Below are 15,968 nucleotides of genomic sequence, written 5' to 3' on the forward strand. Positions count from 1 at the left end.
AAGTGGAAGTCTCACCAGAAACTGAAAAAAATCTGTTGTAAGACATACCATTCATAACGTGCTGAAATGAGTAACGCCCAATATAGAAAGAAGTAGGTTGCCAAAGAAGAATGAAAAAAATGGGGATGTCAGTAGGTCACAAGCTTAATGCAATTATTGCAAGCAAAATAATTGCAATAAAAAATGTGTTTTACTCAGTTAAATCAATTTGATGTACACTAATCTTAAATTGCTAATCCAATTTAGATATTAATGTGTGGAAATATAACCTGGCATGTCAAAATCATTATCAAAATCAATTCAATTTAAATATTTACTGTGTAGATGTTTTGCACATGTGTATGTATGATGTCAATATTATGCAGGGACGTCCCTTTATGCCTACCCTACATGGAAGGCAAACACATGATGTCATTCGTAAAGTGTCCTTATCAGGACAGCTCAGTGTTGCCTCAGACTGTGAAGAGGAACGCTGCGGACACACTGACTCCTCAAGAGCAGATCTTAAATCTTTTTCAGTTCAACAACGAGAGTCGAGGGATTAGTTTTCAAGCTGCTCAAGTTACCTGCAAAGGTAAGCTCTTGCTGACGTCTCGGTTACACCTTGACATGAACGTACATTGCAGTATACCACTTGAAACAATCAAAGATTGATGAGATAGTTGATTGAAAAAAAGATCAAACAGATAAGCTTTTGTTGTTGCTTTGTAATTGAATTGGGAATATTGTCAGTAAAGCATTATCCTCAGGACATGATTTCATGCTGCATTGACAGTGATTTTGCTAAAGTTTCTCAACACTTTAAGTATAATAAGCAAACAGGAAGGAAACTGTGGAGGCTAAGCAAAGAGAGAGGATGAATGTTTAATCTAGTTCCAAACAAGGAAAGCAGACAAAAGGGTGTTTCAGAAAGTGACCCTTGACATCAAATGGTGGGATTTTTGTTATCATTATTTTTAGATCTATTGAGACATGAACGATTGAGAAACAGCATGTCTTATTTCATGGTAATGTTTTTTTTTTTTTTTTACAGAAAAGATTAGGTTGAAGTAAAAAAAAAAAAAAAACATAACATACAATCTATACTATACATAAACTATCACCCAATTAACAAGTCTCCTATCTTCTAACCTTATTGTGCAAGCAGACTACAAAAAAAAAAAAAAATTACCAATACACTCAATTTTGTCAGCCAGGATTTTTTCCATTGCCGTTAGATTTGTTTACTAATTGTACAGTATATTCATTCGTCCACACACGTAATCTTCCTTGAAATACAGTACACTTTAAAATAAAGCAATCTAAAAAAAAAATTCTGCCAAAAAACACAGACTTATGACAAATGGCATATACGAAACAGTAGTAGTTAGGGCGTGTGTCTCTCAAAAAATCATGTTCACAAAAGAATGCACTGGAAGGTACATATTTGAGAGGATTGATATACAAAAGCCTTGTATGGTTCCAATGTAGTGGCAGAACAGCAGTGTGGCACTGAATTTGCAGTCAAAAGTTAAAGTACAAAAATATTTAACTCATGAATCTGATACAGAATTACGTCTCTAAACAATATGTCATAGAAATGCATTTCCTAAAACAAATTATGCACCGAAAGTAAAATACTACACAAAGAGAGCCGAACTCTTAAGTATGGTATTGTGGTTACCTAACATACAAATTAATATCCATGTGCAGTTTAAGTCAAGTGACACCTATGAGGTATCTCCATATTTACATTTAGAGACTGCAAAAGAGTGATAATAAGAACGTAAAAAATAATATAAAATAATACAAATGTCTCATACTTTTTAATTTCCCTGCCCTTAATTCCACTGTTTGTGTGACCTCTGATCTAATGAATATGTGCTGTTTGATTGAGTTTGAATTGGCCATGATGTCACACTTACTGTAATTACAGTTGGCAGTTGCATATATGGCGTTATAGTAAACAAACCTATGTAATTTAACCTGGGCATGGCTTATTTGAATAGCTTGAATGGGGATTCGATGACTTCTGTAGTTGAAATATGTAAAGTGTTAGCCAAATTAGTCAAATATGTTGGATGAACTAAGCTGTTTTAAAGGTAGACGGGACAGCGATGGTAATTTTCTACAGGAAAATTGATTCGAAAATAATGTGAAAATTCAGACATCGGTAACAATTATTGAGGGTCTGACTTTTCTGTTCAGAACATCTGATTATGTGCTATTTTTTGCATTGTCCCTTTAGAATTGTTTACTTCAAAAAACATAATCCATCTTCCCCAGAAAATGTGTTGTACAGTACCCTCGGAGTGCTTTGTGTTTCTACTGGTGATGTGCTCCCTCAATAAGGTAGTATAGAATTATCTATTCACTTGTTTTCATGAATTAATGACAGTCATAATGAGGAAGGTTGTGTTTTAATCGTGTCAGCTGCTTGTGGCTGAAAGTTCAGAGGAAGACCATCAGGAACTTTTGAACCATTACGGAGAACATCCGCCGGCAATCACCAAGGCCCAGTTCAGATGCTTCCAGCGGATGGTGAGAGGAGACGATCAATGCAAAACTCAAAGAACTGGTGAGGATGACGATGTTGCCGATCATCATGGGCCAAAGACATAAGATTTTTAGGGTTAATTGGTTAATGTTTTGTTTGCAGGACCAAAATGTAACATGACATGGGACGGCTGGTTGTGCTGGGATGAGACTGAAGCAGGACTCATTACAGAACAACACTGCCCTGACTATTATAAGGACTTGGACCCTTATGGTATTGTTATTTGCTTTTACTAAAATTAACTTGATTGATTTGGATACCATCATTATAAAAGAAAGCACACAGCAAATTCATTGTGGAAGAACCATTTTACCAGAGGTGGGTAGAGTAGCCAAAAATTTTACTCAAGAGTAACGTTACTTCAAAGTAATATTACTCAGGTAAGAGTAAAGTAGTCATTCAAAAAACGTATTCAAGTACAAATAAAAAAAAAGTATCCAGTGAAAAGAATACTCAAGTAATGAGTATTATTTTGAGTAACTGCCTTTTTTTTTTTTTTTTTTTTTTTGTCTAAACAATGTTTTTTTTTAAAAAAAAATCTCAGCACAAACTTATCGACATGAACTTATGTTATAGGGATACTGTACAACAACCCATTACATAACAACATTAAGCTAAAAAAAAAAAAAAATCATTAAAGAGAGAAAAAAACAGTAATGAAGCATTATTCGTCCAAAGACCATGAGTGCCATGCCCTCTAGTGGAGAAAATAGTTCCTAGTTTGAGTAGTGAATACTGTAGTTCGTTCATAGCTACTATTATGAAATTAAAAGGATCATAATTCTGGTTTTCCTTGGTCAGTCAGTGCCAAACAAAAACTGGGAAAGAATTTAAAATTTGCGATTTCGATTCATGTTGAGGGCAGTGCTCTATGTCAAATACTTCATTTGTTACGGTGCTTTAAAGACGCGTGATTGAACAAGCTTGCATGATCATAGAACTGCAAGCTTGCAGATTGGTGTAATGTGATTATAGTTGCGACGTCTCATTGATGAAATTACCATATTGGCCCGAATATAAGACGATGTTTTTTGCATTGAAATAACACTGAAAAAGAGGGGGTCTTGTAATATTGGCGGTCTTGACATTATTCCCATTCACGACGCTGGATGGCGCCAGATATCATTGAAGCGATGTTCTGTCATGACAGATCTCAGCTACTCTTTTTAGTTTAACCACTTTTCATTATTTTATTGCAATGTTTTTCCTTATTCAGATTTGTTTCAAGACTACACTTACAATTAGACTTCACTTTGATGGTTAATGCAGTTATTGTAATTTTGTTGTTATATCACAATAGATTGGTTTATTTATATTTCAAAAATCAGAAGCGATTCATTTACGAATGTGATTGCCCTTTAGTTTACGTATTTAAATGTTCAGATATTAAGATTTGAATAGGCAAAATAACATGCTTTTTCTCTCAAATATATTGTTATAATCATTTGTTTCGGATGTACTGTAATTATTTTCTGTACAAAGTCTTTTTTCAAACTTGAGTCTTAAAAAAGAGGGGGTCGTCTTAAAAACAGGGCCGTCTTATATTCGGGCCAATAAGGTAGTAGCGCTACTCTTGGCGATAGCATTGCTAGCAAAATAAATAAATAAATAAATCTAATATGTAGGATAAAGAGGAAAAATGTAACGACTCTTGTGTAGCCCAAAGTGGCGGAGTAAGAGTACCGTTTTTTCTTCACAAATATACTCAAGTAAAAGTAAAAAGTATGGCTTAGTAAAACTAGTACATTTTTCTCAAACAGTTACTCAAGTAAATGTAATGTTACTACCTACCTCTGCATTTTACATTTAGATTTACTATACTTAGTTAGGTGATATCACAAATATTTGCCATTAAAAAAAAGGCTATTTTTAAAAGTATATCATCCTTAATTTCACTGCCAATGACAGCTATCAAAAAACCAACAAATAACCCTGGGAAAGCCATCAGGGAATGAGTTAAGCTACAGTATTAAAGACTGTGCCCTGTTCCCGGAAAATATGGTTAACAGAGTAAATTGGGTTTTACTGAGATTAATTTATACTACTCTTGGAACTTTTAATATTTGGTGTGAAATGTCGAGAGGTTAAACATCTATGAATGTTTGAAATCCATTTAAAGTTTGCAATTTGCCGACAGCGCTAGCATCAAAAGTCTGTACGGAATCAGGCAAGTGGTGGCGTCACCCAGACAGCAATCGGACATGGACCAACTTTACCAAATGCCATGCCAACACAACTCATCATGGCACGGTGCGAACTAATCAACTGTAATGAAATAGAAATAAACGTAAACCCTACCGTGTGTGCTGATATTTTGTCCTTTTACAGGTCGTGATGACTCACTTCTACCTGGTCATGATTGGTCAAGGGCTGTCACTAGTCTCATTGATTATATCACTAGGAATCTTCTTCTATTTTAAGTAAGTGCCATCAAAAAACTTAATAGTTACACTTTACAACTCAATCAGCATGTGACTGTTCAACTGTTTATTTTATTTTTCAATCAGTTTTAGTCACTGGCTTGAGGTCTCTTAATAGACAAAGAAAATGAACGGTATAATAAACAGGACACACCAAGGGTGTAGCTCTGCATAGGGACGGTAGGGACAGAACATTACAAACTTTTCAGGATGCACAGATTGTCCCCACCAACTTTTAAGCAACCTTATTTGCATTATAAAATGAGTCCAGTTATATAGGTAATTTAGATTGTCTTCCCATATGTTGTAAGGATAGAATTGACCCTACCATTGTTGATTTCTTTTCATTATGTTTAGACTTGCATTTACCACTTTTCACTTGTTGAATGTGCCGGTCCAGTTTTCCCTCCTCAAACTCACGTATAATTGGCTGATGACTTGGATTTATTTAAAATGTATGTATTTATTTTCTACTCTATTTAAAAAAAAAATTATTTGCAGTCTATACAGGTATTTTTTCAGTTAATCATAAAGTGGGGCAAATAAGTATTCAGTCAACCACCAATTGTGCAAGTTATCCTACTTGAAAAGATTAGAGAGGCCTGTAATTGTCACCATGGGTAAACCTCAAAAATGAGAGACAGAATGTGGGGGGGAAAAAAACCAGAAAATCACATTGTTTGATTTTTAAAGAATTTATTTCCAAATTTGAGTGGAAAAAAAGTATTTGGTCACCTACAAACAAGAAAGATTTCTGGCTGTCAAAGAGGACTAACTTCTTCTAACGAGGTCTAACGAGGCTCCACTCGTTGCCTGTATTAATGGCACCTGTTTTAACTCATTATCGGTATAAAGACATCTGTCCACAATCTCAGTCAGTCACACTCCAAACTCCACTATGGCCAAGACCAAGGGCTGTTGAAAGACACCAGAAACAAAATTGTAGACCTACACCAGGCTGGGAAGACTGAATCTGCAATAGGTAAAACGCTTGGTATAAAGAAATCAACTGTGGGAGCAATTGTTAGAAAATGAAAGACATACATGGCCACTGATAATCTCCCTCGATCTGGGGCTCCATGCAAGATCTCACCCCGTGGCGTCAAAATGATAACAAGAACGGTGAGCAAAAATCCCAGAACCACACAGGGGGACCTAGTGAATGACCTACAGAGAGCTGGGACCACAGTAACAAAGGCTACCATCAGTAACACAATGCGCCGCCAGGGACTCAAATCCTGCACTGCCACACGTGTCCCCCTGCTGAAGCCAGTACACGTCCAGGCCCGTCTGCGGTTCGCTAGAGAGCATTTGGATGATCCAGAAGAGGACTGGGAGAATGTGTTATGGTCTGATGAAACCAAAATATAACTTTTTGGTAGAAAAACAGGTTCTCGTGTTTGGAGGAGAAAGAATACTGAATTGCATCCGAAGAACACCATACCTACTGTGAAGCATGGGAGTGGAAACATCATGCTTTGGGGCTGTTTTTCTGCAAAGGGACAAGGACGAATGATCTGTGTAAAGGAAAGTATGAATGGGGCCATGTATCGAGAGATTTTGAGTGAAAATCTCCTTCCATCAGCAAGGGCATTGAAGATGAGACGTGGCTGGGTCTTTCAGCATGACAATGATCCCAAACACACAGCCAGGGCAACAAAGGAGTGGCTTTGTACGAAGCATTTCAAGGTCCTGGAGTGGCCTAGCCAGTCTCCAGATCTCAACCCCACAGAAAATCTGTGGAGGGAGTTGAAAGTCTGTGTTGCCTAACGACAGCCCCAAAACATCACTGCTCTAGAGGAGATCTGCATGGAGGAATGGGCCAAAATACCAGCAATAGTGTGTGAAAAGCTTGTGAAGAGTTACAGAAAACGTTTGGCCTCCGTTATTGCCAACAAAGGGTACATAACAAAGTATTGAGATTAACTTTTGGTATTGACCAAATACTTATTTTCCACCATGATTTGCAAATAAATTATTTAAAAATCAAACAATGTGATTTTCTGCTTTTTTTCCCCACATTCTGTCTCTCTTGGTTGAGGTCTACCCATGTTGACAATTACAGGCCTCTCTAACTCAAGGCCTCGCTAATATTTTCAAGTGGGAGAACTTGCACAATTAGTGGTTGACTAAATACTTACTTGCCCCTCTGTACATCAATCGTAATTGAGGAAAGAGTTTTAATTTTTTATTGAGTTTGGCTGTGCTTGTGGACAAAAGCAGTACTTTTTAACCTGAAGGAAGACCTTGTCCTTGGGATACACTTTCTGTGGGATATACACTTTACTCAAAAGTTCTACTCAAAAGTTCAAATGTACCTGTGATATCAAATGGACAAGAAGAAGATTCTCTCTTTGGACTTTCTCCTGCAGGAGTCTGAGCTGCCAGAGGATCACGTTGCACAAGAACCTCTTTGTGTCGTTTGTTCTGAACTCAGTCATCACTGTAATGTGGCTGACAAAAGTGGCCAAGGAACAAGGGCACGCTTCCAACGACTCAGTAAGTGACCTTCTTTTCACGAGCGGGCCAGAGTTATTGTCATGTTGTTGTTGTCATATTGATAGGTGAGTTGCAAGCTGCTCGCGTTCATCCACCTCTACCTGTTTAGCTGCAACTACTTCTGGATGTTGTGTGAGGGCATCTACCTGCACACTCTCATTGTGGTGGCCGTGTTTGCAGAGAAGCAGCATCTCATGTGGTATTATCTGCTCGGCTGGGGTAAGAACAACCTGTGACAATATTACACAATCTTTCTGCAGATGTGTGAACGTGTAACGTATTTGTCATCTACTCCACAGGTTTCCCGTTGGTGCCAGCAGTGTTACATTCCATTGCACGCCACTGCTACTATAATGACAAGTGTGTTCAAATCTAAATTATAATTGGTTTGTTCTCATACCATATTTGAATAACACTTTCCTTTGACAGATGCTGGGTCAGCTCAGATACATCACTACTTTATATTATTCACGGTCCCATCTGTGCTGCATTGGTGGTAAGTGTATATCCACCCATCCGTTCAGCCACCCAACCGTCCATCAGTCCGTTTTTACTTCAATGGCTGCTTTGCTGCTTACAGGTGAACCTCTTTTTCCTTCTGAACATTGTGCGGGTTCTCATTACTAAGCTGAGAGTTACCCACCAGGCCGAGTCCAGCCTCTACATGCGAACTGTTAGGGCTACACTCATCCTCATTCCACTGCTCGGGATTCAATTTGTGCTCCTGCCCTACAAGCCTCAGGAGCAATGGGTCTATGAAATCTATCTCTACGTCATGGAGATCCTCATCCACTATCAGGTGAGTACTGATTCAGCTCAGAAATATCCAACAGCGGTATCAATTTGCTGGTTGTCAACTATTATTCATTTCCTACCAGCTCAGATACAGGTCCTTCCCAAAAAATTAGCATATTGTGATAAAGTTCATTATTTTCTGTAATGTACTGATAAACATTAGACTTTCATATATTTTAGATTCATGACACACAACTGAAGTAGTTCAAGCCTTTTATTGTTTTAATATTGATGATTTTGGCAAAAAAGTCAAGAAAAACCAAAAATCCCTATCTAAAAAAATTAGCATATTTCATCCGACCAATACAAAAAAAGTGTCATGATTAGCCAGGTGTGGGTTGGAACCAAAATGCAGATTCGGCGACAAGCTTGACAGTTTGGCCAGGAGGCCGTTTATTGCAATCAACAGCAGAATGTAAAAACAGCAAAAGAGGCAGACCGGAATACTGAAGACAGGCGTGGTTGCGTGGCCGTCAAGAAGAGCAGGCAGGATTTCATATGAAGGAGGTCTCAGGACGTGAAACTTTGTGCTGGAACGATCAGACAGTGAAGTGACGTGAGCCTGCCACTTAAATACTCCCCTAACGATGATCAGTAGCAGCTGTGCCAAGCCGAGAGGCGGGAAAAGGCAGGTGAGTGAACCAGAGAGGCAGGGAACATGACAAAAAGTGTTTTTAATACAAAAAAGTCAACTATGCACTCAATATTTGGTCGGGAATCCTTTTGCAGAAATGACTGCTTCAATGCGGCGTGGCATGGAGGCAATCAGCCTGTGGCACTGGTGAGGTGTTATGGAGGCCCAGGATGCTTCGATAGCGGCCTTAAGCTCATCCACAATGTTGGGGCTGGTGTCTCTCAACTTCCTCTTCACAATATCCCACAGATTCTCTATGGGGTTCAGCTCAGGAGAGTGGGCAGACCAATTGAGCAGAGTAATGCCATGGTCAGTAAACCATTTACCATTGGTTTTGGCACTGTGACCAGGTGCCAGGTCGTGCTGAAAAATGAAATCTTCATCTCCATAAAGCTTTTCAGCAGATGGAAGCATGAAGTGCTCCAAAATCTCCTGATAGCTAGCTGCATTGACCCTGCCCTTGATAAAACACAGTAGACCAACACCAGCAGCTGACTTGGCACCCCAGATCATCACTGACTGTGGGTACTTGACACTGGACTTCAGGCATTCTGGCATTTCCTTCTCCCCAGTCTTCCTCCAAACTCTGGCACCGTGATTTCCGAATGACATGCAAAATTTGCTTTCAACTGACAAAAGTACTTTGGACCACTGAGCAACAGTCCAGTGCTGCTTCTCCGTAGCCCAGGTCAGGCGCTTGTGCAGCTGTTTCAGGTTCAAAAGTGGCTTGACCTGGGGAATGAGGCACCTGTAGCCCATTTCCAGCACACGCCTGTGCACGGTGGCTCTGGATGTTTCTACTCCAGACTCACTCCACTGTTTCTGCAGGTCCCCCAAGGTCTGGAATCGGTCGGACCTTCTCCACAATCTTTCTCAGAGTGCGGTCACCTCTTCTGGTTGTGCAACGTTTCCTGCCACACTTTTTCCTTCCCTGACTTCCCACTGAGGTGCCTTGATACAGCACTCTGGGAACAGCCTATTCGCTCAGAAATTTCTTTCTGTGTCTCAGCCTCTTGCTTGAGGGTGTCAATGATGGCCTTCTGGACAACAGTCAGGTCGGCAGTCTTGCCCATGTTTGCGGTTTTGAGTAATGAACCAGGTTGGGAGTTTTTAAAAGGTTCAAGAACCTTTCGCAGGTGTTTTGGGTTAATTCGTTGATTCAGATGATTAGGTTAATAGCTTTTCTAGAGTACCTTTTTGTGATATGCCAATTTTTTGAGATAGGGATTTTTGTTTTTTTCTTGACTTTTTTGCCAAACTCATCAATATTAAAACAATAACAGGCTTGAACTACTTCAGTTGTGTGTAATAAATCTAAAATATATGAAAGTCTAATGTTTATCAGTACATTACAGAAAATAATGAACTTTATCACATTATGCTATTTTTTTTCAGAATGACCTGTAAATGTCAAGTATTCATAAAGTATATGATGTGGTAGTTGGTAAAAGTTGAAAGTTTTAATTAAAATCACCTATTAACGGAAATTAACATCCAATCCATTTGAAAATAAAAATAAAAAATAAGAGCTACAAAAATGCTTGAGATATTTCAACCTTTTTTAAAATGACAACAATCTGCAATTTTGGTATTTTAGCATTTTAGCAAGAAACGTTGAGATGCGTTTCTGATTTGGTTTGGCAAGCCACACATAACAATGTGACAGGCCAAATCTGGCCCACCAATGTTGTGTTTGACAACTGCGTGCAATTTCATAACTAACAGAAGAAACTCTCTGGCACTTTCAGGGTCTCCTTGTGTCCACCATATTCTGCTTCTTTAATGGGGAGGTAAGCCACACATGTACAATTTGGAGGCTAATGTCTGCTGTTAGCTGTAGCAATAAAACCTTCCACCATGATGTCACATACGTACGCAATACTACTTGATGGGAAAAATGCCCAGTTTCTCCGATGACAGCACCAGTAAACATACTTTTAAAAGTCATTTGACCATGACAAACAGCTTACTTGAAGACTTACAGTGAGGGCCAATTCAATTTCTTCCCCTCTTCTGTGCGCCTGCACTTGGATGAAAAGAAATGCAATTAATTGCTGCCAAGGTAGAAGTAATTTACATTTAAACAGATTGCAGTGGCAATTCAGTGGACAATTCCTGGCATTTTTGGGATCCCATAAGACTGACGTCATTTTTCTCTTCTGATCTGCCCTGTAAGGTTCAGAGCGTTTTGCGGAGACACTGGAATCAGCAGCGGATGCAGTTTGCTGGCACTTTTGCGAATGCCGACCTCTTCCGCTCGGCCTCCTACGTGGCGTCGTCACTCACCGAAGTCCACCGCTGCTACAGCATCGAGAGCACAGAGCACAACAACGGCAAAAGCTATTCAGACATATTCCGATCTGACAGCCCATTTGTTTGACAAGGATTTTCCAATCCAGAGGAACTCTGATTCTAGAACAGGATCCAAGCATTTTCCTTCCTAGTACAATTTTCCATTGCAATTGTTTTCGAGAACAAGAAAGTAAATGGACATCTTGATGAGCTTCTCTGAGATGTCCTTCTCACAACAAAAACATGAGGCAAAATGCCTGTTTAGAATTTTGCCATTCTTCTAGTTACAGTTTCACCCAAAGCACTGAAAGTTGCATGCGAGCATTTAACATTTCCCCACGGAAGGTAATGGTGCATTTTAAAGTGACGTTGTAGTCACATTTCTTTGACGGTTCCTTCTCCTTTTTTATTTTTGAGTATGGCGAGTTTTGCCAGTTGTTGTTGTTTTTAATTAATTATTATTATTTATAATTTCTTCATGTACAATCCACAAATACTTGGGTTTCCTATTTTTTCTTATTCCAAAATGCTGGAAATGAGATAATGGCACGATGAATATCATATTGTATATAAATAACACGTATTTTGACATTCAATGTAAATAAGGATTTTTTTTTAAGGAGTGGCTGTTATGGCAATGTGTTCAGGAGCTGCAGGTTTTAGCCTTCTAAAATATTGACTGATTTATGAGCCTCCACTGGAAAGCTAGTCTAAAAATACTTCGTTATTTTCCTTTATTGACCATTAGAATACAATAAACATTTTGGTGACTTGCATCTCATCTGAATAATGTTGTTTTTTAATAAGCATTAATGTCGTATGGACAGGAATTATTGTTGCTGTAATAAACACGGCTGTGTAATGACCAACTGCTGATACCATTTTGCTGACATTTGCAAATATCACACTATTTCTCTTAGTCACATTGAAGAAAAGACGGGATTTCCTTTTCTGAATTTAGAACTTGACCGCTGTATGCTTTCATCTAGCACGGGAAAAAAGAGAAAGTTTCAAAGGAGAATCCTTTCAGAGGAACATTTGTCAACCCTGAAACAGCGAAACTGAAAAAGCAATTAATGTAGCACACATTTCAATTCTCATGAACCAGGATGTTTACCATTTGTTTGTCCCCACTCCTTTCCCAACCCCTCCCATATTTACCTCTGAGTCGGAGGTATCCCTCACTTCCCATTTCTAAGAATACAGTACTTTTGCACTGCACTTGCGAAGCTTGCCATAAAACACTTCCTCTGTCTCGTGACTAACAATTGTTTATCGTCTGCACTTCCACATACAATATGCCAGTGAATAAAGGGGGAATGTGTTCTGCTGCTGCCCACTGAGCAGGTTTTGTCCCTGTCAACACACCCATGTGGGACCCACTTGGACTAGACTTGGGTTGGTGATTGGGCTGCGTTTGGGCTACACAGCTGGGCCCCAGTTAATTTTTACAGGGGTTTACTATACTGGCCCCACGTGGGCAGCCCAGGTGGGCTTAAACATAGGCCCTTGTTGAAACACAGATGGCAAACCCAGGTTTCTAACTAATTGTGGATCCCATATGGGCTAAATATGGTTCCCAGATTATTTATTTTAATAATAGCAAAGAGATGAGCAATAAGTGTAATTTGCTTTTAATATTAAAAGAAAAAAGTTACATTGCCAAACAACTATACAGCAATTAAATATTTTGATAATCGACTTTCAGATGAACCTTAAGCCAAAGATCTTTGTTCAGGTGTTGTCATGTCTGACAGGCCTGTCTATTACCTCCTTGGTTCCAAGCACCAATGAGCCAATTTGCAACAGCCTACTCTGCGTCTTTACGGGTGATACAATTGGTCATGACATTTTTCTTCAAGCCCCCTGTAAGGAGCAAATATAATGGCCACTTACTTCAGGTTTAAAAAACCAACTACCGGTACTATGTCTGAAACTCGTGTTTTTTTATACCAAGCATTCATTAAACCAGGTAATTTTAATTGTCAACACTTTCTTCAATTTGAGAGAAGGAACTTATTTAATTTTGTTAGACATACAGTGCCAATCATAGGTATTCACAAACGTCAGATGTTTTTCCCTTTTATTGCATTCATAAATTAATCATGGTCACAGAAATTTGGCATTTTAATAGAAAGATTTATTGGGTTAAAAAAAAAACATTTCATGTCAAAGTGAAAACCGATTCCTACAGAATAATGGCAATGAAATAAAAAAATAAAAATGAAAATAATTGTTTACATAATTACTCATCCCCTTTAAGCAGAGGTACGTAGAGTAGTCAACATTTTTTACTTCATGATAATAATACTCAAGTAAAAGTAGTCATCCAAAAATGTACTCAAGCACAAATAAAAAAGTATTTGGTGAAAAGAATACTCAAGTAATGAGTAACATTGTGGGTAACTATATACATAAGCCTAAATATTTTTTTTAAACAATGGTATTTTTTTTCCTCAGCACAAAAATATATGAACTGGTATTATACTATACAATAACTCATTACATAACCACATTAAGCCAAAGAAATACAAAAAAAAAAAAAAAAATCTTTGAAATCAGGCGAGAGAGAAAAAAAATACAGCAATGAAGCATCATTCGTCCAAAGAGCATGTCCGCTCTCTAGTGGAGAAAATAGTTCCTAATTTGAGTAGTTCCTTCATATTTCCTATTATGAAATGAAAGGATCATATCTCCGGTTTTCCATGGTGAATCGGTGCCAAATTAAAACCGGGAGAGAGGTTAAAATCCAAGCTTCCGAGTCATGTTGAGGGGAGCGCTCTATGTCAAATACTTATTTTTTTAACGGTGCTTTGAAGACCTGGGGTGATCAGAGAACGGAAAGCTTGAGTCTGATTGGTATAATGGAGTCATATGATTACTGTTGCGACATCTTATTGGTTAAACTGGTGGAGCTACTGTTGGCATCGCTGACAAAAAAAAGAGGTAAAATCTAATATGTAGAATAAAGAGGAAAAATGTAATGACTGGTGTAGCCCAAAGTAGCGGAGTTAGAGTAGCGTTTCTTCTTTGCAAATGTATCAAGTAAAACTAACAAGTATGGGGAGGTAAAACTACTCTTAGAAGTACATTGTTCTCAAAAAGTTACTCAAGGAAATCTAAGTCAATGTAACGCGTTACTACCCAACTCTGCCTTTAAGTCAGTATTTCATAGATGCTCCTCTGCAATCATAGAAGTGTCTGTATGGATAAGTCTCAATCAGCCTTGTCCATCTTCCCACTGCAATTCTTCTTTGTATGACTGCTCAAGTTATTTCAGGTTGCATGAGCATCAGGCAAGAGCAGCCCTATTCAAGTCCACCCACAAATTCTCCATAGAATTTAGGCATGGGCTTTGACTCGGCCACTCCAGAACGTTTACCTGGTTCTTTTTTAAAGGGGATGTTCAGAATTTTTGACATCAGGCTTAATCTTCGAGTTAGTTAGTCGGTGGAGTTAATTTAAACAAATTCCGTGTAGTTTGTTAGTTATTTGTTAGTTTCCGGGCTCTGGAGTGGCTAAATGAGCGCTACTCAAATCAGTAATTCAGTTCAGTTTATTCACACATCATTCAAGGTATACAGTACATGGTCATATACAAGCAGTTCATATGATAAGATGCACGAAAAGGACACTCCAAAGATGCTATTTAAAGCTTTAAGTAGGGGCCCAGTTGGACAGCATACACATACACATACACACACCCGTACACATACATACAATTAACTATGGACAATTTCAAAATTCTGGTTACATTGGATTGGGCCGATTTAGCATACCAACAAGAAACATGCACACATGAAAATCATCGATGACCCGTGCAGTCAATAGTATTGGCTATGTTTTCAAGATAAAGTTATTAAAACTTACCATTGCATGCCAGTAATTGCAGTATGAACAGCAACATTTGTAATCCAGAAACTCTGCAGAGGAGCAGGGCGGAGTGATATCACATCGTTTTTTTTTTCACCGCTGATTTTTTATGTCGTAGCCAGCAGCAGGTAACCAGTTTATATTGCTTCTCGTTCTTCATAGGGAATTTTTGGAAACTTTCCTCTGCCCATTCCTTCTGTCTGTTTCCACAGCCTCTAAATGCACATTTCACCTTGTTGCCGAACGTCAGTTAACTCAGCAGACTGATATTGCATTCGAGGAAGGTAGGAAGTCAGAGTTTCTAACCTCTGATCTCGAAAAATATCATTGGAACGCCTCCACTATTTGATTGTTTATGAGAAGGCAGGTTTGCTGGAGGTCAAAATGTCTTATAATGGCTAAAATAAAAAACAACTTGTCGCATTTAGCCAGCTTTGCTGTTTACTTATGCTTGGAACGCTTTGAGATCGCAACTTTTACCCTCTGAGCAGGATATATCCGACTTTCCACCTTCCTTGAAAGTAGCGTGAGCACGAGTGGCCGAAGCACTCCTCTCTATTGTGGTTGTATTACACATCCCAAAAAATAGTCCTGCAGAATGAAATGAATAACGGCAGGTTTTTTTGTGTGTTTTGGCTGCATGGGTGTTTTGGAACAATATTCTGCATTTTGAATTTATTTGACTATGTTGGATCTGTTCGTAGATCTGTATCATTTTTTTATTGGCATGCTAAATTGGCCCTATTGACTCGCGCTAGCTAAGCCACTCCGGAGCCGTGAAACTGACAAATAACTTACAAACTGCACGGAATTTAGCTAAATCAACTCCACCAACTAATTAAACCTCCGCTAACTCGATGTAAAAAATTCTGAACTCCCGCTTTGACCATTTCTGTGTACCTTTTGTGGTATGCTTTGG

At 38.6% G+C, this 15,968-nt stretch overlaps 1 protein-coding gene across 3 annotated transcripts; it reads left to right on the forward strand.

The window, feature by feature from the left end:
- The first annotated feature begins 451 nt into the window (after positions 1-451).
- On the forward strand, positions 452-12,360 carry calcrlb (calcitonin receptor-like b). 3 transcript variants are annotated; one of them, XM_057830213.1, is made up of 13 exons: positions 460-574; positions 2,228-2,331; positions 2,413-2,557; positions 2,639-2,749; positions 4,674-4,786; positions 4,865-4,956; positions 7,329-7,455; positions 7,521-7,674; positions 7,755-7,815; positions 7,885-7,951; positions 8,036-8,254; positions 10,633-10,674; positions 11,061-12,360. In XM_057830213.1, exons 2-13 carry the CDS (start codon positions 2,269-2,271, stop codon positions 11,262-11,264), a joined length of 1,398 nt encoding a protein of 465 aa, XP_057686196.1. In that variant the 5' UTR covers positions 460-574; positions 2,228-2,268; the 3' UTR covers positions 11,265-12,360. The 3 variants fall into 3 exon arrangements, with proteins under 3 accessions (XP_057686195.1, XP_057686196.1, XP_057686194.1); XM_057830212.1 differs by having other exon boundaries at positions 452-574; positions 2,266-2,331; positions 7,885-8,254; XM_057830211.1 differs by having other exon boundaries at positions 7,885-8,254.
- Positions 12,361-15,968: the final 3,608 nt, after the last annotated feature.

Source organism: Corythoichthys intestinalis, chromosome 2 (genome assembly GCF_030265065.1).
Source record: "Corythoichthys intestinalis isolate RoL2023-P3 chromosome 2, ASM3026506v1, whole genome shotgun sequence".
Classification (NCBI taxonomy): domain Eukaryota; kingdom Metazoa; phylum Chordata; class Actinopteri; order Syngnathiformes; family Syngnathidae; genus Corythoichthys; species Corythoichthys intestinalis.

Bases quoted from the DNA above. Each gene is read 5' to 3' on its own strand.
- calcrlb (XM_057830212.1), top strand. From the start codon at position 2,269: ATGTGTTGTACAGTACCCTCGGAGTGCTTTGTGTTTCTACTGGTGATG. The intron at 2,332-2,412 runs GTAGTATAGAAT...TAATCGTGTCAG, and splicing joins TGATGTGCTCCCTCAATAAG to CTGCTTGTGGCTGAAAGTTC. The intron at 4,787-4,864 runs GTGCGAACTAAT...GTCCTTTTACAG, and splicing joins ACACAACTCATCATGGCACG to GTCGTGATGACTCACTTCTA.